The 20263-nt window shown below is 38.9% G+C and overlaps 8 protein-coding genes across 8 annotated transcripts; 6 read left to right on the top strand and 2 right to left on the bottom strand.

Annotated features, from left to right (window-relative positions):
• The first annotated feature begins 5129 nt into the window (after positions 1 to 5129).
• On the top strand, positions 5130 to 5631 carry LOC137793822 (histone H2B). The gene has a single exon (XM_068590165.1). The coding sequence runs from the start codon at positions 5146 to 5148 to the stop codon at positions 5518 to 5520; it is 375 nt and encodes a 124-aa protein (XP_068446266.1). The 5' UTR covers positions 5130 to 5145; the 3' UTR covers positions 5521 to 5631.
• Positions 5632 to 6746: 1115 nt separating this feature from the next.
• Positions 6747 to 7329, top strand: LOC137793821 (histone H2B). Its single transcript, XM_068590164.1, has one exon. It carries the CDS (start codon positions 6765 to 6767, stop codon positions 7137 to 7139), a length of 375 nt encoding a protein of 124 aa, XP_068446265.1. The 5' UTR covers positions 6747 to 6764; the 3' UTR covers positions 7140 to 7329.
• A 783-nt stretch (positions 7330 to 8112) lies between these two features.
• LOC137793828 (histone H4) lies at positions 8113 to 8568 on the top strand. The gene has a single exon (XM_068590170.1). The coding sequence runs from the start codon at positions 8123 to 8125 to the stop codon at positions 8432 to 8434; it is 312 nt and encodes a 103-aa protein (XP_068446271.1). The 5' UTR covers positions 8113 to 8122; the 3' UTR covers positions 8435 to 8568.
• Positions 8569 to 8884: 316 nt separating this feature from the next.
• Positions 8885 to 9463, bottom strand: LOC137793827 (histone H3). Its single transcript, XM_068590169.1, has one exon. It carries the CDS (start codon positions 9444 to 9446, stop codon positions 9036 to 9038), a length of 411 nt encoding a protein of 136 aa, XP_068446270.1. The 5' UTR covers positions 9447 to 9463; the 3' UTR covers positions 8885 to 9035.
• A 3032-nt stretch (positions 9464 to 12495) lies between these two features.
• LOC137793823 (histone H1-like) lies at positions 12496 to 13212 on the top strand. The gene has a single exon (XM_068590166.1). It carries the CDS (start codon positions 12521 to 12523, stop codon positions 13136 to 13138), a length of 618 nt encoding a protein of 205 aa, XP_068446267.1. The 5' UTR covers positions 12496 to 12520; the 3' UTR covers positions 13139 to 13212.
• Positions 13213 to 14237: 1025 nt separating this feature from the next.
• On the top strand, positions 14238 to 15284 carry LOC137793820 (histone H2A-like). Its single transcript, XM_068590163.1, has 2 exons — positions 14238 to 14728; positions 14914 to 15284. Exon 1 carries the CDS (start codon positions 14269 to 14271, stop codon positions 14650 to 14652), a length of 384 nt encoding a protein of 127 aa, XP_068446264.1. The 5' UTR covers positions 14238 to 14268; the 3' UTR covers positions 14653 to 14728; positions 14914 to 15284.
• Positions 15285 to 16438: 1154 nt separating this feature from the next.
• Positions 16439 to 16909, top strand: LOC137793826 (histone H4). The gene has a single exon (XM_068590168.1). It carries the CDS (start codon positions 16453 to 16455, stop codon positions 16762 to 16764), a length of 312 nt encoding a protein of 103 aa, XP_068446269.1. The 5' UTR covers positions 16439 to 16452; the 3' UTR covers positions 16765 to 16909.
• Positions 16910 to 17386: 477 nt separating this feature from the next.
• On the bottom strand, positions 17387 to 18015 carry LOC137793824 (histone H3). The gene has a single exon (XM_068590167.1). The coding sequence runs from the start codon at positions 17987 to 17989 to the stop codon at positions 17579 to 17581; it is 411 nt and encodes a 136-aa protein (XP_068446268.1). The 5' UTR covers positions 17990 to 18015; the 3' UTR covers positions 17387 to 17578.
• Between the last annotated feature and the right edge of the window lie 2248 nt (positions 18016 to 20263).

Below are 20263 nucleotides of genomic sequence, written 5' to 3'. Positions count from 1 at the left end.
GCGTTGTCCTCGCAGGGCATCTGCTGTGAAGAAGTGAAGGAGGAAGTTCTCCGGCCTGCTGGATTTGGCCGTGCAGGCCGGCTGCATATGCTGCGGCGGGATTACGCTGATCCAACTTAATGCCTAAGACCGTGCAATCATTCATAACTACAGGAGCTGTGCAGGGAACAGCCGCGGCGCTGCCGGCACCATCTGCCGCTGCCGGCAGGATTAACATCGAGGAAGATGTTGAGGGGGGGGGACTCATGTGGGCCACCCCCCCCCCCCACCCCACACACACACACACACACACACACACACACACACACACACACAGGAACCTTTCACCAAAACACCACACTGCCGCTGCAAAACCTTTTAAAAACAACCTATTTTTAGTCCTTTTCCTCTTAATGTCCCCAAACTAAAGTGTGTGTCTCTGCAGCCACGAGGCTGTTTAATAATGTTGTTATCATAAAGCAACACATGTGAGATGTTGTTCAGATGTGTAAATATCAGTCTACATGTTTCTGGTTCAGAGGAAATGAAGATGACAGAAAGAAAAAAAAGGTTTCAGGCCCAACTGTAAAAAAATGACTTTCAGGTTGATTATTAGTTTAAATGAAGCAGCTGTAAAGTCACAACTCTAACAAACCAAAACACAACATGTGAACATTGTTGACTTTGATGACGTGAAGCAGAACAAAGTTAGAGAGGGTTTAGAACAGAGAACATTCAGGCGAGGGCTCGTTGGCTGTTTGAATAATATTTGAATTGTCTCATGTCCCAAACGATGAGACAATTCAAATATTTCATTTGTGTGTGTTTGTGTCTTAACATGCTGTGTTGTGTGTGTTTCCTCAGAGAGTTGACGCCCTGCCCTCCGATCATCAGGAGAGTCGATCCGCCCTGAAGGGAACCGTCCGCCGGGACACACAACAGACACACAACAGACACACAACTGCTGCTGCACTTCAACAATCAGCATCCACCACCTTTTTTGGAACTCTGTGCCTTCAACCAAAATTCACCAGTGATACTTCTGAAACTTTTGCTTTTTTTTATGTTTTTCTTTGGACTCAGAGGATTTATCTGCTGATGCAGGAGGGCCTGGGATCAAGCTCACACTTTTCTCTCTGGAGTAAAAAAAAAAAAAAAACCTAACCAGGAAATGCAAATATTGATAATTAACGTCCTAACGTGTTCTTTTTTTTCTACAAATTGTGTTAGTGATTTTACTTCATATCAGAAGAAAATCCCTCGCTGTGCAATATCAGTCCATATTTATGTCAAGTTGTCATGTGGATGTTGACTTTGGATGAACTTTTTGGTTTATTTTTGTAATGATGTTTTTCCTGATTTCTATTTTTCTAAAACGATGAAAGACAGATGAGCGGAGGAGAGAAAAAAAGAACAAAAACAACACATTTTAAGGGAAAGACGATGTTTGGTTGTCGCTGAAGTCGTCTTACGTTTAGTTTTCCCTGGACTTCCCTTCCTCCCGCTCGGACCGGAGCCAAAGCCATAGTCTATCTCAGATATGAAACACAGTGTCCCCAACAGCACGATGCATTCAGGGTCTCTCCGCCTGGGCCCGACGCCACAGGCTCCTCTCGTCTCAGCTGTTGGACTTCATGAACGATGTTTTTTGGTTTCTACTGTTTTGTTCAGGGGCTTGAATCTGAAGTATTTAGTATTTCTCTACCTTTGTGTGGCCTGTTCTTCTTGCTGTTATTTTGTACTTCCTCCTACATATCAATCAAGCAACTATAAGTGGCATGAGTACGCGTGACGGTGAGAATAATGAATGCGTGTGTGTTTTCGCCAGAATGGGAGAGGAAATACTGTGAATGCTCAAGTAAAAAGCCCAACGATGGCTCCAGGGGTAAAAAAAAAAAAAAAGATGTGATAAAGAATTAACAGCTGTTAGACGTTGGCCAAAAACAGAAAACCATTGAAAACCAAAGCCGTGGAAATATTTTCCTCCAAAGCTCGATTAATCGTAGTTTCAGACGCCACATGCATTTTGTATCACCGATTGTTGGGACATCGATATCATGTGATGCCTTCATGTCCAATGGGAGTTACTGCCGTTTCTGAGCTGTTAAACATCAACAACTCATCCTCAGTCCATATATGTTCACTTCCTGTTGATCAGATGCAAAAAAAAAGCCAAAATGGCGAGGGCCGTAATCCAAGATGGCGACGGCGAAACCACCAAACTCAGGGCTCACTCCACAAAGCAACGAGTGATGTCACCATGATGACGTCCACTTCCTTTGTACAGTCTGTGTTTAAAACACATTAGTTAAGTTTACCTTACATTTGGAACAGAGCTAATTTAGCTAGCTAGCCAAGCTCGCTAGCCAAGCTAGCGGCCTTGTTGTTGTTGTTGCTGTGTCACACAAAACTAAATGATCTCACGACAAACTGAGACTAACTTGACGTGCAATATTATCTTTTAAATTGACAGACATTATCTGTGAAAATGAATGGCACAACTCCAAAAATAAATATTCACCTTTCTGTGCATAATTTATTTTCCAAAATAAAGTCCTGTGATGGGGAAGATGTCGTAGGTGTTCTTGAGTCAAACTGTTCCCATCTTTGCCATCTTCCCCGTACGATTGGCGACAAAAACTAAGCATTTGCCCTTCTAATAATTTATCATTAGATTTGTGCCTTGTTAGCGGACACTAGGTTGCTACTAGCTTAGCTAACGGTAGATCTGGTGTAGCTGTCGTTCACAAATGTGTGAGAAAAGAATGAAAATGTCGGAAATTCTCTTGAACTTCTGGAGACAAGACAATGTGAAGACAATTTAAGATGGAAGACTGATGCAAAAGTGAATTATTATTTTTATTATATCAAATAAAACCATATTTCACAATAAAAGTCTTCAACAAGGTCACACATATGAGAAAAGAGGAATAGTTCTGACTGAAACAAGAGCAAATATACTTAAAAAAACAACAACAAAGAAAACAGGATTTATTCACCTAAACTTGGGTCACTATTTAAGCGTTCACAGTGTTTCCTGTTGTATCGTTTCAATCCTGTTTTCTGCAGTGGTGAAATGTTTTGTGTATCCTTGAAGCTGCTATCCCTGTACTGTGTAGATCCGAGACGTCCAGCCTTATCCCTGAAGACCTACAAACGTCCTCCATTAGCCGTCCAGAAACCTCACAGACACACTTTCATTATGAAAACTCAGAAACTGAACTCGGTTTGTGCCTTTGAGGGAATCAACATTTTCACACTTGAGAATCGTGTTTTTATCCAAAAACAGACTCTTTTGAAACTGTTCAGTTACTGGGAGGAACTTTTACCTGGTCCTGGTCTCAGTTTGGTCCTGGTCCTCTATAGACTTCAGTTTAGTCCTCAATAGGACCTCAGTCTAGTCCTGGTCCTCTATAGACCTCAAACTAGTCCTGGTCCTCTATAGACCTCCATCAGTAACCAGACCACCAGAGAGAGAGATGGTCTGGTTCTATAGAATATCATCGGCGCCACCGGGTCGGATTCTGGTGAAACCAGATGACATCATGCAGGTTCACCAGAACCTCCTTCAGCTCAGACCAGTCCACCGTGGACAGACCCAGGTCCGGCTTGACCTACAGCCTTGAACTAGAAGAGACCCTGCTGCCGTAGAATGAGAGGTTTTCTAAAGGGACCCTGGTGCTCAGAGACACTACCTCTTTAGTCCACAGGGCGCGCCCGAAGAAACACAAAATAAAAGTTCCTCATGGTAACTTAAAGTAGAGTTAGAGTTGTATTTCTACATTCCAACTGTTTTTGATGAAAACACAGCTGTTTACTTCTATAGAAGAACTCATGCTGTAAAATCTGATCCGTCAGGGGCACAAACTGGAGCATGTGGTCCTTTTTGTTTCCACCAAACATGTTTTTTCTTGAAAAGAGTCCGTTTTGTAGGCGTAAACCTGCAAAGTGTATTTTTTATTCGTATTTATTTCCTTTCTAAATGCATGGTTTTGATTGAACATTCATATCCACCCGGAGGGTGTTGTGTTCTGCCAACAGTAGTGGAGGTAGTTTCCTTTCTGTCTGAGTCCGTAGACTTTGCTGCCTGTGAGTGTGAATCATCCGTGAAGCTGCCTCCGTCCATCAAGTACCTTCTTTCTGACGCCATTCCCCAAAACAACGCTGCCAAATTGGTCTGACTAAGCCAAAAGTTTCTCTGTGTATCAGTGGTTTAAGTGTTTCACATGTTAAACCTCATCCCGTCAATGTTACATCGTGTTTTTGACAGAAAAGAAATCCTGTTTGTTAAACTGTTGATAATATATGCAGATGAGTTATGAAATAAACTGAAACATACTCAGATGTGGTTGTTGGCTGACTACGTTTCCTTGCTTCCCCACTTGATGGAGACATTTATCTTGTTTTTTACACTCAGAACATATTCCAGCAAACTGTAAACAGTTTCTCTCTCTCTCTCTCTCTCTCTCTCTCTCTCTCTCTATATATATATATATATATATATATATATATATATATATATATATATATATATATATATATATATATATATATATATATATATATATATATATTACACTCTGGTGTCCAACATATACTAATAATACTAATTTTATATTATTATTATTATTATATTTTGGATACCAGACTCAGTTTTAGTTAATTTTAGATTGAAAACTAGTTTAATTAGGTGCTTTGTGTTTAGTGTTTGTAGTGGAACGTTAGTTTAGGAATATTTTAAATAGATAAATACATAAAATATATTAATATACCTTCACAAATACATACACAAAATACAGGTGTGTCTACAAGATATTAGGTCTGAGGACGATGTTCTTATGTTTGCCATAGTTGAATACCTCTTTAAAAGATTAACATTGAATACATTATAAAGAATACGTAAAAAGGTTTTCATACCTGAATTGAAGTCTACATGTATTAAATATGTATAATATAACTTATAATGCGGATTAATACATCAGTATAACAATTAGAATTTAACCAGAACGACGTTAAAGTCTGAGAAAGCAACATGCACCGACGTCACTGACACTCAGCCAATAGCAGAGAGGAGACAGCGCAGCCTTATTTGCATGCAGGGTGTTTAAGTAGTAGCAGCGTACCGCCTCCAGCTCACGCATTTCTGCCAACACCAGAACTGTAATCATGCCTGAGCCATCAAAGCCAGCGCCCAAGAAGGGATCCAAGAAAGCGGTGACCAAGACCGCCGCCAAGTCTGGCAAGAAGAGGCGCAAGTCCCGTAAGGAGAGCTACGCCATCTACGTGTACAAGGTGATGAAGCAGGTTCACCCCGACACCGGCATCTCCTCCAAGGCCATGGGCATCATGAACTGCTTCGTGAGCGACATCTTTGAGCGCATCGCCGGGGAGGCTTCCCGTCTGGCTCACTACAACAAGCGCTCCACCATCACGTCCAGGGAGATCCAGACCGCCGTCCGCCTCCTTCTGCCCGGTGAGCTGGCCAAGCACGCTGTGTCTGAAGGCACCAAGGCCGTGACCAAGTACACCAGCTCCAAGTAGACTGTCCCCTCCACCATCTTTCCAACCAACGGCTCTTTTAAGAGCCACGCACTTTATTCTGAAAGAGCCACAATCCTGCCATGTATTTACTAACTGTTATGTATTGTGTTATTGCACTAAACTCGTAGTAAACTGCTTAAACCAGAATGTATGACTTGGTGTGTGTGTGTGTGTGTGTATATATATAGACTTTAAATGGCGTACAAAGGATTCACCATAACTTAGTACTGATACTACTCAGTCACATGTTTGTGGTGTAAGATATTGTAACGGGCATGTTATGGTTTCAATGTTTTTTAGTTACTGTTCGGGAGGTCAATGACTATCACATAAGCTGTGTTTCTGTTTAAGCTGTCACTTAAAGTAGCTCCCTATGAGCGTGCCTGTGATTGGCAGAGCGAGTAAGGGAGGCGGGGGGTGATTGGTGTGTGTTGCGGTCCGGAGGAGAGGACGGCAGACAGCGAACCTGAAGCTCGTTGCGAGGCTTTGAGTGTGTTTTCCTGTTTTGGCGTAGGCTGCGGCCAGCAGTAGCCTGTTCTGTGTTCTACAATAAAGCATCCAATGAGCCAGACAACGTCTCGCAACTTCCTGACGCAGGGTCGCTACAATATTAACATATGAACAAGTTCATAAACACCTGTATTAAAGTTGTATTGATTGATAAGACCTTTCTTGAAACCGTCACCAATTTTATGAACTATTTACAAAACCTAATCTTTAAGCACTATTTACAAAACCTGAATACTCTTGCAAATGAAACTTTGGTCTCAACAGTTTTATCTGTGCTCATAATCAACATTGCTCTAAAATAAACCAAGTGATCAGAATAATCTACACTATCAAGCAGTCAGTAAACAATACAATAAATAGAAAACACATTGTTCAAAACATAGTTCTCAGGGAGAAGTAGATTTTTAATCTCAAAACTAATTGCATATAAACGAAAACATGTTCCATTACTGTCGATCAAAACTGATCAGAAATTACTATTCTGCTTTTCTCTTTGCTAATTATTTGGTTCTTCCTCCTCCTTGTACCTCTATTGTTACAGTGCAGTACCCTGTGTACCTCTATTTCAACCAGAACGACGTTAAAGTCTGAGAAAGCAACATGCACCGACGTCACTGACACTCAGCCAATAGCAGAGAGGAAACAGCACAGCCTTATTTGCATGCAGGGTGTTTAAGTAGTAGCAGCGTACCGCCTTCACCTAACGCATTTCTGCCACCACCAGAACTGTAATCATGCCTGAGCCATCAAAGCCAGCGCCCAAGAAGGGATCCAAGAAAGCGGTGACCAAGACCGCCGCCAAGTCTGGCAAGAAGAGGCGCAAGTCCCGCAAGGAGAGCTACGCCATCTACGTGTACAAGGTGATGAAGCAGGTTCACCCCGACACCGGCATCTCCTCCAAGGCCATGGGCATCATGAACTGCTTCGTGAGCGACATCTTTGAGCGCATCGCCGGGGAGGCTTCCCGTCTGGCTCACTACAACAAGCGCTCCACCATCACGTCCAGGGAGATCCAGACCGCCGTCCGCCTCCTTCTGCCCGGTGAGCTGGCCAAGCACGCTGTGTCTGAAGGCACCAAGGCCGTGACCAAGTACACCAGCTCCAAGTAGACTGTCCCCTCCACCATCTTTCCAACCAACGGCTCTTTTAAGAGCCACACACTTTTTTCTGAAAGAGCCACACTCCTTTGCAGTGTTATGTTATATCTTAATCATGATGTGGCACTACATAAACCACTTCGTTTCATATTAAAATAAATATGCACATATGTTGCCTCTGCAGACAGAACTGCATAGTAGACTGGCCACGTTGTGCGGACCGGCAGTAAAAATGAATGCAGTCTTGAATTTGAAGAAAGAAAATAATCCTAAAGTGTATATGCAAAACATTGCACCTGAATACATCTAAAAGCTGTTGAGCAGCTGGACGTCTCTACAAAAAGCAGTTCATACCTATAGTGAACCATAAGTCTGAGTGTCTTTATGTGTAAAATATTCATGTCATAAATTTCACCATCAGTCACACCATGCTGGCTGTTCAGTCTACACAATTTAATACACAATGATTCACATTTGTCAATCTTTATGTAAATATTGATACACAGAGAAAACATTTCAGTATATTTATTCACGATTTCTTCACAAAGTTATTTCATTCATTATATAGTTATGTAATAATAGGAAAGTATTCAGCAGAATATTACACCTAATATAACAAAATACAGGAATGGTATACACATTCATTATATTACTCAAATTAATAGTAATACTGTAATTACTTTATATGAATTGCAATAGTAACAAAATATACAGATTACAAATCTGAATATGGTGTATTTAAACCGATAGTATCAGTATTGCACTGTAAATAATGGTGTTTAATTATTCTGAAATCTGACACAATTGGGAAAATCTTTTGTCTTTTGTAAACTCGAGGCATAAAGATTATTCACAGATTAACACACGGTCGTTTGTTTCTATTGTTAGACGAACTGTTGCCGCCCATTTGTCCTCAACTACGTCCGCAGGTGGTGTTTATATGGCGACGCTCTCTGCTTTCTCAGTATTTGGTTAACCAACCACACTCTGACAAGATGAGTGGACGCGGTAAAGGAGGCAAAGGACTCGGCAAAGGAGGCGCTAAGCGTCACAGGAAAGTTCTCCGTGATAACATCCAGGGCATCACCAAGCCCGCCATTCGCCGTCTGGCTCGCCGCGGCGGAGTGAAGCGTATCTCCGGTCTGATCTACGAGGAGACCCGCGGTGTGCTCAAGGTGTTCCTGGAGAACGTCATCCGTGACGCCGTCACCTACACCGAGCACGCCAAGAGGAAGACCGTCACCGCCATGGATGTGGTGTACGCTCTGAAGAGGCAGGGCCGCACCCTGTACGGCTTCGGGGGCTAAACACTGACCGACGACCACACGACACAACGGCTCTTTTAAGAGCCACCCACCCACTCTGAGAGCTATTTCCCATATATACCATTAGTAATATTAAGAACTAATTGAGTGTAATTCATTAAAAGAGGTGTTCTAAATACAGTAATCTTTATTCGAAAAGCCTCAATCATGCGACGTGATTACCAGTCTTATCACAAAGTAGCACTAATCATACATAGACACACCTAAATGCTTATATGCACATTATAATTCCACACGACACTGTTTTTGAATGTAATATCAATCAAGTTGTATAAATATAATTTGCTTGTGATTTGCCTCGTGCATTTGACACGACATTAACCCACCGAGTTTATAAACTTGGAAATATTACATGTTTTTTATACCAATATTTTATGACTATTACGAATTATTCATCCCTCAAACCGAATTATAGGATACACATAATCAAGCTAAACTGAATAACTTATTTTTACTTAGTGATATAGCCTTATTGTAGTGCTTTAGACGGTGCAGCACGTGTTTGTCAGACCGGAACACAGCTCTCAGAGGCGGGTGTGTGGCTCTTAAAAGAGCCGTTGGGGTTCACTCGGGTCGGGTCAGTCTAAGCTCTCTCTCCGCGGATGCGGCGGGCTAGCTGGATGTCTTTGGGCATGATGGTGACCCTCTTGGCGTGGATCGCGCACAGGTTGGTGTCCTCGAACAGGCCGACCAGGTAAGCCTCGCTAGACTCCTGCAGCGCCATGACGGCGGAGCTCTGGAAGCGCAGGTCGGTCTTGAAGTCCTGAGCGATCTCCCTCACCAGGCGCTGGAAGGGCAGCTTGCGGATCAGCAGCTCGGTGGACTTCTGGTAGCGGCGGATCTCCCTCAGAGCCACGGTACCGGGCCTGTAACGGTGGGGCTTCTTCACTCCGCCGGTCGCCGGGGCGCTCTTACGGGCAGCTTTGGTCGCCAGCTGCTTCCTGGGAGCTTTTCCTCCGGTGGACTTACGGGCGGTCTGCTTGGTTCTGGCCATTGTTACTGGTCGTCTTTTTCTTATTACGAAAGAAAAGTAGTTTTTCTAAGCGACGACGTTTCCTTTATATATCCAGAGTCGGAGCAAAGGGAACGCTGATTGGTCCAAGTTAACCACGTGATAGCGCCACAGGAAGAGAACTTAAAACAAAGTTGAACTCTTTACTGACATTAGAGAATTCTTTTCTTGATGTATATATATATATATATATATATATATATATATATATATATATATATATATATATATATATATATATATATATATATATATATATATATATATATATATATATATATATATATATATATATATATATATATATATATATATATATATATATATATATATATATATATATATATATATATATATATATATATATATATATATATATATATATATATATATATATATATATATATATATATATATATATATATATATATATATATATATATATAAATAAAACACTAGGACGAGTCACGACCAAAGTTTAGGAAATACACTATTGCCCATTAAAAAAAAAAAAAAATGTTGGAAAATATATTTGAAAACGTAATCGTCGCGGAGTAGAGTGAAAATACATTTCTACGTTTTCCAATGCAGCCTGTATGGAAGCCCATTCCCGCCAGACCAAAAAAAAAATTAGAACAAAAAAAATTAAGACGAAAAAAAAGAATTAGGACCAAAAAAAAAAAATAGGACCAAAAAAAAAAGATTGGACCAAAAAAAAAAATTTTTTTTTTTGTTGACGAAAAAAACAACAAAAAAAAACATGTAAGCAATACGTTATTACATCACTTTGGTTTTACAATACCTTCATTTAAATGTAAATATGTATTGTCACATGATAGTCCAATCTTGTTTCAATTTACATATTCTTTTAATTGAACATTGCAAACATTGTTTTATATTCAAGTGCTCTTGTTATTTACTAAAAGATAACTTGGCAATGTCAACTCCCTGTAAGTCTGTTGATGGGTTACTTTAAAGTAAATAAATCATTCAATATATGTGTGGACTTTGCATTTTACTCAGTTCTTAAAAATAGCCAATGAAGTACAAATATTAGCTAAAATTATATTCAAGTTCTCATTTCTGTCCTGGAATGAAACATGATTTATTTATTTATTTTTTGCCTTTTTTTCAAGTCAACGGGAAAAAAAGACTAGGAAAAAAATAAGACAATTTTTTTTAGTCCTATTTTTTTTTGGTCCTAATTTTTGGTCTTAATTTTTATTTTTTGGGTCCTAATTTTTTTTTGTGTGTTTGGCGGGAATGGGCAACCCTAGCTTTGAGACGATATGATGTTGTCATTTCATTAGCTGACATGGTACTAGTGTACTACTTTGAAGTTTAGAATACTTCAAAGTAGTACACTTTGAAGTATTGTATACTTCTACTCCATGACAGGGTGGGAAATATTGTGGGACTATACATTTTACTTCCGTTGTTAGATTCAGAACAATAAAAATACATATATCATCAACCAATACATGAAAATGTATTCTGAGCTGCAGGTTAAAACGTTTGGTACTTTAAGTATATTTGATAATAATAATAATAATAATAATAATAATAATAATAATAATAATAATAATAATAATAATAATGTATAATATCTGGACAGTGTGGGAAATGTCAATATATAGAAAAGCATAGCAGTGAAAAATATACTTTAATTGCTATTCATTGTCGATAGTATGGAAACAAGATATTTCATTTTTGTTCGGCCTGCAACACTACAGATAAAGTCAGGAACAGACAACAAAAAAAGCAAAGAAACACGTGAGAGACGTGTTGATCACATGTTTTGATCCTTAGTAAAAACGTATATTTGTAAGTGTTACTTTTAAAGAACATTTAATGTGTATTAAACTAAATTAAATCATAGACATAAGTCCTGGGTCCCAAAAGGTATAACAACATTATATTCCCTGACAGAAAAGGACTTTCAACCCATAAAGAAAAAATATAGTCTTAAAAAATTATCTGATTTTTTTTTATAGATACTTTCATTTTGAACGTAACATCAGACATATATCAGACCTTGATGACCCAATACTTATAATGTTTCTACCAAAATTATTTCTAGAAATGAAAATGCATCAATTCCAATGTGTGGCAGGAATTTGCGTCTTCCTATCCGAATTATGTGTTTCTTTTGTTTTTGTTGTCTTTTGTTCAATTGAGGAGAGTGCATGCATGAACTGAAACAACAAAAACAAAGTTACCCAACTTTCAAAAACTGTGGATGCCATAAATGCTGCTACTATTTGGCCCCTTAGAAATCTCATTATGATTAAAATATGAGAGAATTCTATTATAAAACATTTTATTATTTCAACTATAAATAACTTGGAATATCGCCATAGTATTTTCAGTTTTGTTCAGCTCAAAACTGGCAGCTGAGAGCATTTAAAGCGTCACAAATATTTTAACATAGAAATGAATATGTAAACATGGTTGTATCATGAATTAAAAAAAATAAATAAACAATGAATAAATAAAGGACAGTGTGTTTCAGGAAGTGGAGAACTCAGCCTGTGGTCTATCCCAACAGGAGTGTGTTAGCGGACACCAGATGAACCTCTTTTTAATAAATACATAAGAACAAGAGTGGAGTTATTTTACTTTGGATCTCTGAACAAACATCTGTTCTCGCTGTCGAGTTCTTTTTCTCGGGGTTTTGATGTATTTTAAAGCATTTAGGAGAGAAATCACAAAGAAAAGACACTCAGCTGCGTTTCACACAGAAGATGATGGGAGATGTTTAAACGCTTTACAGACTAAATGCAAAAGCGCAATGATGTTTATTTCCCAAACAAGTGAAGATAAACTCCTTCTATATCAATTCGATTACATTTCAGGCTTTCTTTCCTCCTCTAGATATGTATTTTATACATTTAATGGCGAAGAGAAAACACAAGTGACTGAGTTTTCCCGCTGCCCCGGCGAGAGACAGGCTGGGTTGAGTCTCCACGGTTCTCATGGTGTGTTTAAGTTCCCCTCCTCGCAGAGAGTTTTCTATCAGTCATAACAGACGAGAGCAGAACAGCTGAATTATCACGATGGCAGAACTCGCTCCAGCCGCCGCACCGGCCACTCAGGTGAAATCCCCGAAGAAGAAAGCGCCCAGACCAGGCAAGAAGTCCGGGCCCGGTGCCAGCGAGCGCATCATGAAAGCGGTGACCGCATCCAAGAGCCGTAGTGGGGTCTCCTTTGTGGCCATGAAGAAGGACCTGGCCGCTGGTGGTTACGACGTGATCCAGAACAGCGCCCACGTTAAACGCGCTGTCAAGAAGCTGCTGGAAAAAGGAGACCTCGTACAGGTCAAGGGGACCGGGGCCAGTGGTTCCTTCAAAGCGGCCAAGGTCGCTGAGAAGCCCAAGAAGGTGGCGAAGAAGCCCGCCGCCAAAACTAAGAAGCCTGCAGCTAAGAAGATCGTCGCCGCCAAGAAGCCAAAAGCGGCCAAGACAACACCCAAGAAGGCGAAGAAGTCCGCGACACCCAAGAAAACATCTGTGAAGAAGATCACAAAGAGCCCGAAGAAGGTGGCCAAGAAGGCGGCTACACCGAAGAAAGTCACGAAGAAGGTTGTTAAACCTAAAGCTGCAAAACCAGCGAAGAAGACTGCAGCTAAAAAAACCGTGAAGAAGACTGCAGCCAAGAAACCAGCGAAGAAGTAAACTTGTTTCTCTCCACAACAACGGCTCTTTTAAGAGCCACCCAAATACACAAAAGAGCTCTTCGTTTTTTTTTACATAGTAATATTATTATATGCGTTGTGTATTTGTGAGTAAACAAGTCACAAGTTTGAACACCAACTATAAACAAACTATCAATATATCTGAATGTCTACTTATATTGGATTTAAATATAGATAATCACAATATTTATGACTTTCCAACTACAGAAACAGTCTAAAAGCATTAAAAAAACATACATGAAACTTTGATTTAACTAGTTCCTGTTTTAGGAAACTTGTCTCAGTACTTTAAGTACTCTCAATATATGAAGTACTCTAACTATGTATCTTATATTTCATTTAAAATAAACACAAACTAGTACTTTGTTTTAAAACTATTTGGATTTATTTGTCATATAAAAAATACATTAGATGACAATAACACTATCCTACAATGATTAAGTTCAAACTCATAAGTTTAAAACACTGAGACTCTTAAATTACCCATTTAAATATAAATATTCATGAAGTACACATTCAAGGTACTTTTTATGTAATTATTCTTCATACTCCTCTAACAACACAATGTTACTCCATTTGTTTGTATCATTTATTCCAATAATGTCCTTTTTCTTGAAGAGTATTTGTAAAGTACTTGTACTGAAGTAAAGTATCGCAGTACTTTCTGTATTTACATCCAACACTACTTTTTTCTAGACTAAGACGTGAATGTGTTCAATACAAGTTCAAAATCACTTAAATGTAATGGTATTCATGTACAAAACATATTTCATCATCTCCTTAAAATGTCCTTTATTATAATGATTTCATTACTTCAGTGTGTTTTTTAATAAATCTGTATCACGTACAAACTGGTTGTATGTACATACATACACGTTTAAAGTCGTGTTTTATTGAGGTTTTGTGTTTATTTTGACCTAAAACGTCTCATTGTATAAATCGCATGCAGAGCGGGAGTCTTCAACTGACACGGTGACGTCGTCTTCTCTGATTGGATGATCGTACTGCTGTACCGGACCAATGAGCGACTAGGTGCTCCTTTATAATCTGAGCTTCACCGTCAGCGCGCTACCTTCTCTCTTAACCGGAACAAAATAGTTACCGTGAATCATGTCTGGAAGAGGTAAAACCGGCGGCAAGACCAGAGCGAAGGCCAAGACCAGGTCCTCCAGAGCCGGGCTCCAGTTCCCCGTGGGCCGTGTCCACAGACACTTGAGGAAGGGTAACTACGCCCAGCGTGTCGGCGCCGGAGCTCCGGTGTACCTGGCGGCGGTGCTGGAGTACCTGACCGCTGAGATCCTGGAACTGGCCGGGAACGCTGCCCGCGACAACAAGAAGACCAGGATCATCCCCCGTCACCTGCAGCTGGCCGTCCGCAACGACGAGGAGCTCAACAAGCTGCTGGGCGGCGTGACCATCGCTCAGGGCGGCGTGCTGCCCAACATCCAGGCGGTGCTGCTGCCCAAGAAGACCGAGAAGGCCACCAAGAAGTAGAGGCCCTACTCTCATCACCCAACGGCTCTTTTAAGAGCCACCCACCACTCTCAAAGAGAAACTTCCTGTTTTTATTGTATGCATCAATGATTCACATTGCAACACACACAAGCTTTATTATTCACTATTTAACATTATTACATCTATGGGTAAATTCTCCTGTTTTAATGGCCTAAACTAAGTGAACCTGGTCAACAGAGGCTAAAATCAGTTTGAAACCTGTATTCTCTTTAAACCTGTATTTCTCTTTCTGCTGTTCAGCCTGTCCACATGGGGGCGCTGTTCCCCAACAAGTTGAAGCAGCGGATGAAGGCCATGAAAACCTGTTTAAGTAGCTTCACGAAAAAGAGTCTTAAAGTTCTCTTCTGTCTGGAGCCTCAAGTCCTACACTACAAGCTGCTCTGACAGTGTGGAGAAGAGTGCAGTGTTGAAGTTGCGTTGTTGTGTCAAAGCCATGGCGCATCACAGATTGCTCCCCCATAATGCAAAAGTTATCGTGAACTCCCCGCAAAAGCATGAACGTCTGACTGCTCATCACATGCAATCCAGTAATAATCAGGTGTTTTTAGCTTAAAGTTAGCTTACAAGTCTAGATGTTTCTGGTCCTACTGTGTCCTTCTGGAAATTTACAAGGCTTTCCCTCTCAACTTCACTGGACTGGGGGGCCTTCTTGACCTCTTGGCCCAGCTCTCCTCTAATGGGCTTTGGCTCTTGGTAAAGTGCCAGAATATGTTTAAATAACTAGGATTTAAGCTGAATGGGTCTCTTTAGTGGACTAGTAACTAGAATAACTGTTCAGAACTATATTAGTGGTAGTACTTATCTTTTTACAACCATGAATACGCTATTCATGCAGATATATATATATATATATATATATATATATATATATATATATATATATATATATATATATATATATATATATATATAATATATATATATATATATATATATATATATATATATATATATATATATATATATATATATATATTTTACTGGTTACTGGTAACCAGTAATATAACCAGAACAAGTAATCACTGATTGCAGATGTTTCTGGCCTTCCTCTGGTCAGGGAGGATAACTCCCACAATCATCTGTGCGGTTCTGACGACACCAACCAGGTCTCTGGTTCTTTATGTTGAATATCAATAACCAGAAACAGAATTATTATTGCAAGAAGAGGCACCAAAAACACAAAAGAAGGTTTTAGTGCTTCACGGAAACAAACATTATTATGTGGTACATTTGTCAACAGTTGCTGCTTAAAAGTCTTCACATTTCTTAATTATTAAACATTCATGAAAACACAAATTAATCCTGGATTTACTTCTAAGAACTCAGCTAAACAATGCAATTGTATTAATGAGGAAACTAAGATTTAATTGAAGAGGAAACCAAAAGTCAGATGACAGGTGTCATTTTGTAATTAATTGATAAACAAACAATTTATATGAGTATTGTGATGTATTTATTTTAATATTACTACAACGTCACACAGTGTCTTGTTAAAAAATAAAACAGCCAATAATGTAGGTGTACCTGTTTTGTTTTTTTAAGTACCATCTGTGATATATTAAATATATGAGATTTAGATAAATGTAGATAATGTCGGTAACAAAGTGTGAAGTTTTTATTTATTTTGTATCATAAACGGGCGGCTCAAACGCTATAGGGTCCTTAAGAAAAATGCGGGCGGGCTGAGGGGTGTGTCTTCAAATACGTCCGCAGGTGGGAATTAAATACCGACGCTCTCTGCTTCCTCAGCATTAGTTCATCCAACTAGACTCTGACAAGATGAGTGGACGCGGTAAAGGAGGCAAAGGACTCGGCAAAGGAGGCGCTAAGCGTCACAGGAAAGTTCTCCGTGATAACATCCAGGGCATCACCAAGCCCGCCATTCGCCGTCTGGCTCGCCGCGGCGGAGTGAAGCGTATCTCCGGTCTGATCTACGAGGAGACCCGCGGTGTGCTCAAGGTGTTCCTGGAGAACGTCATCCGTGACGCCGTCACCTACACCGAGCACGCCAAGAGGAAGACCGTCACCGCCATGGATGTGGTGTACGCTCTGAAGAGGCAGGGCCGCACCCTGTACGGCTTCGGAGGCTAAACACTGACCGACGACCACACGACACAACGGCTCTTTTAAGAGCCACCCACCCACTCTGAGAGCTCCTGTCCTGATGATTAATTTCAGTAACAAGACAAAATAAAATATATACTTCTGTATGTCTGAAGTACAAATTGCATAACAATGAATGGCTTCTCTTTTTATCTTATCTAACAGTTATAACTGATAAAACTAAAATGTAACTAATAGTTCAATATGAAATCCTGATTCCTTAGAATGTATAATATACCTTAATCCCGACCTTTAAAAAACAAAGTATGATATTTGTGAAAGTTTTTAAATGTTCAATTAAAATACACAATTTGGTTTAATCATTGAGATTCATTTCCGCGTTTTATACAACAACTTGTAACACTGGATTCAAGATAAAATAAATCCTTTAGTCCCTCTGTGGGGAAATTACAGGATAACAGTAGCACTGCTCAAGTAAACTCATAAGATAAAATGAACCAATATAATGTAAATATTCAGAACAAATACAATTTCTTGAAGAAAGCAAAACGACAAAAGGCTGTTAGTAACTCATAAAATGCTTCTTTAAGGAATTCATATTTTATTATTTCAATATTGAACTACTAAATAAAGTTTGATTTAAAAACATAATTTATAAATACAAATATTACTTTTGCAGAATTCGTATCCAGCCGTTGAAGTTAACCATTTACATAATTCATTCGTGTTAACTTAGTGCTTTAGATGGTGCAGCACGTGTTTGTCAGACCGGAACACAGCTCTCAGAGGCGGGTGTGTGGCTCTTAAAAGAGCCGTTGGGGTTCACTGGGGTCGGGTCAGTCTAAGCTCGCTCCCCGCGGATGCGGCGGGCCAGCTGGATGTCTTTGGGCATGATGGTGACCCTCTTGGCGTGGATGGCGCACAGGTTGGTGTCCTCGAACAGGCCGACCAGGTAAGCCTCGCTAGACTCCTGCAGCGCCATGACGGCGGAGCTCTGGAAGCGCAGGTCGGTCTTGAAGTCCTGAGCGATCTCCCTCACCAGGCGCTGGAAGGGCAGCTTGCGGATCAGCAGCTCGGTGGACTTCTGGTAGCGGCGGATCTCCCTCAGAGCCACGGTACCGGGCCTGTAACGGTGGGGCTTCTTCACTCCGCCGGTCGCCGGGGCGCTCTTACGGGCAGCTTTGGTTGCCAGCTGCTTCCTGGGAGCTTTTCCTCCGGTGGATTTACGGGCAGTCTGCTTGGTTCTGGCCATTGTTACTGGTCGTCTTTTTCTTATTACGAAAGAAAGAAAAGTGGTTGTGTATGTCAAAGCGCCGCTATCTCATTTATATAGCTAGAGCAGGAGCCAAGGCGATGGTGATTGGTTCAATGTGTGCACGTGATTATGCAACTCAGCTATTGGATAAAATACATTTGAAACTTCAACAGTCCCGCTCATTGGTCTATTGTGGTACCTTGCAAATAATACAATGCAAATACAAGTACTCAATATTTAATACAAAAATAAACAACTTCCATATTGTCAAAGAACAAGCAAAACAAATGCTGTACATAAATACTTTAGAAGTATAATGGACTGTGTATATCACTGAAAAACAAGATAGCATATACATGTGCAGGCTTTATTTCAAAGTAAGAGTTAATTGAAATTTGTGTGAGGTTCCTAAATATTATGTAAATTAAATATTGTTGTACCTCAACAAGTAATTCAAAGTCAGAGAGATGTTACACTGCAGAAGTGTGAATTTTGTCATATATTTTAGTTTTCTCCACAATCAGAATCATATACTTTAAACACTGAACTTCAATTTTAAATGACTTTCAAGCCTATATTAACTTGTACATGAGTCTTTAATCCTGGAACGAGTACCTGCCGACCTGCAAGTGTATTATTCTCACACACACACACACACAATATATATATATGTGTATGTATGTATGTATGTATGTATGTATGTATGTATGTATGTATGTATGTATGTATGTATGTATGTATGTATGTATATATATATATATATATATATATATATATATATATATATATATATATGTATATATATGTATGTATATATATATATATATACATATATATATATATATATATATATATATATATATATATATATATATATATATATATACATACATACATACATACATACATACATACATACACACACACACACACACACACACACACACATTATATATATATATATATATATATATATATATATATATATATATATATATATATATATATATATATATATATATATATATATATATATATATATTACATAACAATACATTACATGTCATTTAGCTGACGATTTTGTCCAAAGCGACTTACAATAAGTGCATTTAACCGTGAGTACGGTTCTCAAGAGAGAACAATTTATTCAACAAAGTCAAACTACAAAGTTCTATCAGCATCTAAGTGCTGCTAAAGTGCTGCTGCTACTGTCTTTATTCAAGGTGCAGTCAAAAGAGATGAGGTTTTACTTTGCGGTGGAAGATGTAAACACTTCCTGCTGTCAATGACGTCAATGAGGAGCTCGTTCCACCATCGAGGAGCCAGGAAGCAAACAGTCGATGCTTTGTTGAGTGTTTAGTTGTTTTGTTCGCAGTGACATTTTTACTTTCCTCTCTTATATTGTGTTTTATTTTGCAATGGTGTCGGTAGTGTTTCTTTTACACTTAATAATTGTAATTCCATCGTTCATATATTTTAATATTGTATTTTTACTGTTTGCTTTTTTTTTTTTGATGTAATCAATGAAAGTATTTTTGACAGGAATGTCCATTTGGTTAAAAAAAAAGTTTGATCTCATCTTATTTGACCGTGATGTTCTATTCTAATTATATTGGTTAAAACTCTCTCACTAAACACGCTAAACATATTAAAAAACGTATTATGATTCAAAACCTGAGCAGACTTTTCATAACGCATCACTTTCCATTCCAACTTTGTCACTGAAAAACACTAAGGCGTGTCGGCACCATTACGACATGTCTATTCTGGTGTTCATGAAGATATAATTAATTATTCAGGAAAATGGCAAACAACATGCATACTGACAATAAATACTCAGATTTATTACAGAAAACAATGGTTTAAACGTATATTAGTATATAATATAAGAAGTTACGTAATAAGCCATGCCAATATAACTATACAATTATACATGTGGTACATATGTGATTTATTTGCTCAGACCTGTGAACAAAAAAGGATTTTAATTCAGTATGTCTTTAATTATTTATTCTAGTAAAGTGTATTTATTATTTTTATCAAAAGTAGCAATTTCAAAGAAACAATAAAGGAAATATAATGAAATCATAATATTGCTTCTACTGACACTCTCTTGTACATACATCATATTCATATTACTAATGTATTTCTTCTGATACACTTGTATTTTTGTCTTTATTATATTGTCATCTTTTCTAGTTTAGTTATTTTACCAAATTTATCAAACTGTTTTTGATATTATTTTCTATTTTGCACTGTTGCTATTGCTCT

This window comes from Clinocottus analis, unplaced genomic scaffold, assembly GCF_023055335.1.
Source record: "Clinocottus analis isolate CAN_PGR_092001 unplaced genomic scaffold, fCliAna1.0.p SCAF_233, whole genome shotgun sequence".
NCBI classification, from domain to species: domain Eukaryota; kingdom Metazoa; phylum Chordata; class Actinopteri; order Perciformes; family Cottidae; genus Clinocottus; species Clinocottus analis.
This window is presented reverse-complemented; position numbering and strand designations above follow the sequence as displayed.

What these genes read in the sequence shown, in the direction of transcription:
- LOC137793824 (XM_068590167.1), bottom strand. Translation starts at nt 17,989, where the DNA reads ATGGCCAGAACCAAGCAGACTGCCCGTAAATCCACCGGAGGAAAAGCT.
- LOC137793821 (XM_068590164.1), top strand. Translation starts at nt 6,765, where the DNA reads ATGCCTGAGCCATCAAAGCCAGCGCCCAAGAAGGGATCCAAGAAAGCG.
- LOC137793828 (XM_068590170.1), top strand. Translation starts at nt 8,123, where the DNA reads ATGAGTGGACGCGGTAAAGGAGGCAAAGGACTCGGCAAAGGAGGCGCT.
- LOC137793822 (XM_068590165.1), top strand. Translation starts at nt 5,146, where the DNA reads ATGCCTGAGCCATCAAAGCCAGCGCCCAAGAAGGGATCCAAGAAAGCG.
- LOC137793827 (XM_068590169.1), bottom strand. Translation starts at nt 9,446, where the DNA reads ATGGCCAGAACCAAGCAGACCGCCCGTAAGTCCACCGGAGGAAAAGCT.
- LOC137793820 (XM_068590163.1), top strand. Translation starts at nt 14,269, where the DNA reads ATGTCTGGAAGAGGTAAAACCGGCGGCAAGACCAGAGCGAAGGCCAAG.
- LOC137793823 (XM_068590166.1), top strand. Translation starts at nt 12,521, where the DNA reads ATGGCAGAACTCGCTCCAGCCGCCGCACCGGCCACTCAGGTGAAATCC.
- LOC137793826 (XM_068590168.1), top strand. Translation starts at nt 16,453, where the DNA reads ATGAGTGGACGCGGTAAAGGAGGCAAAGGACTCGGCAAAGGAGGCGCT.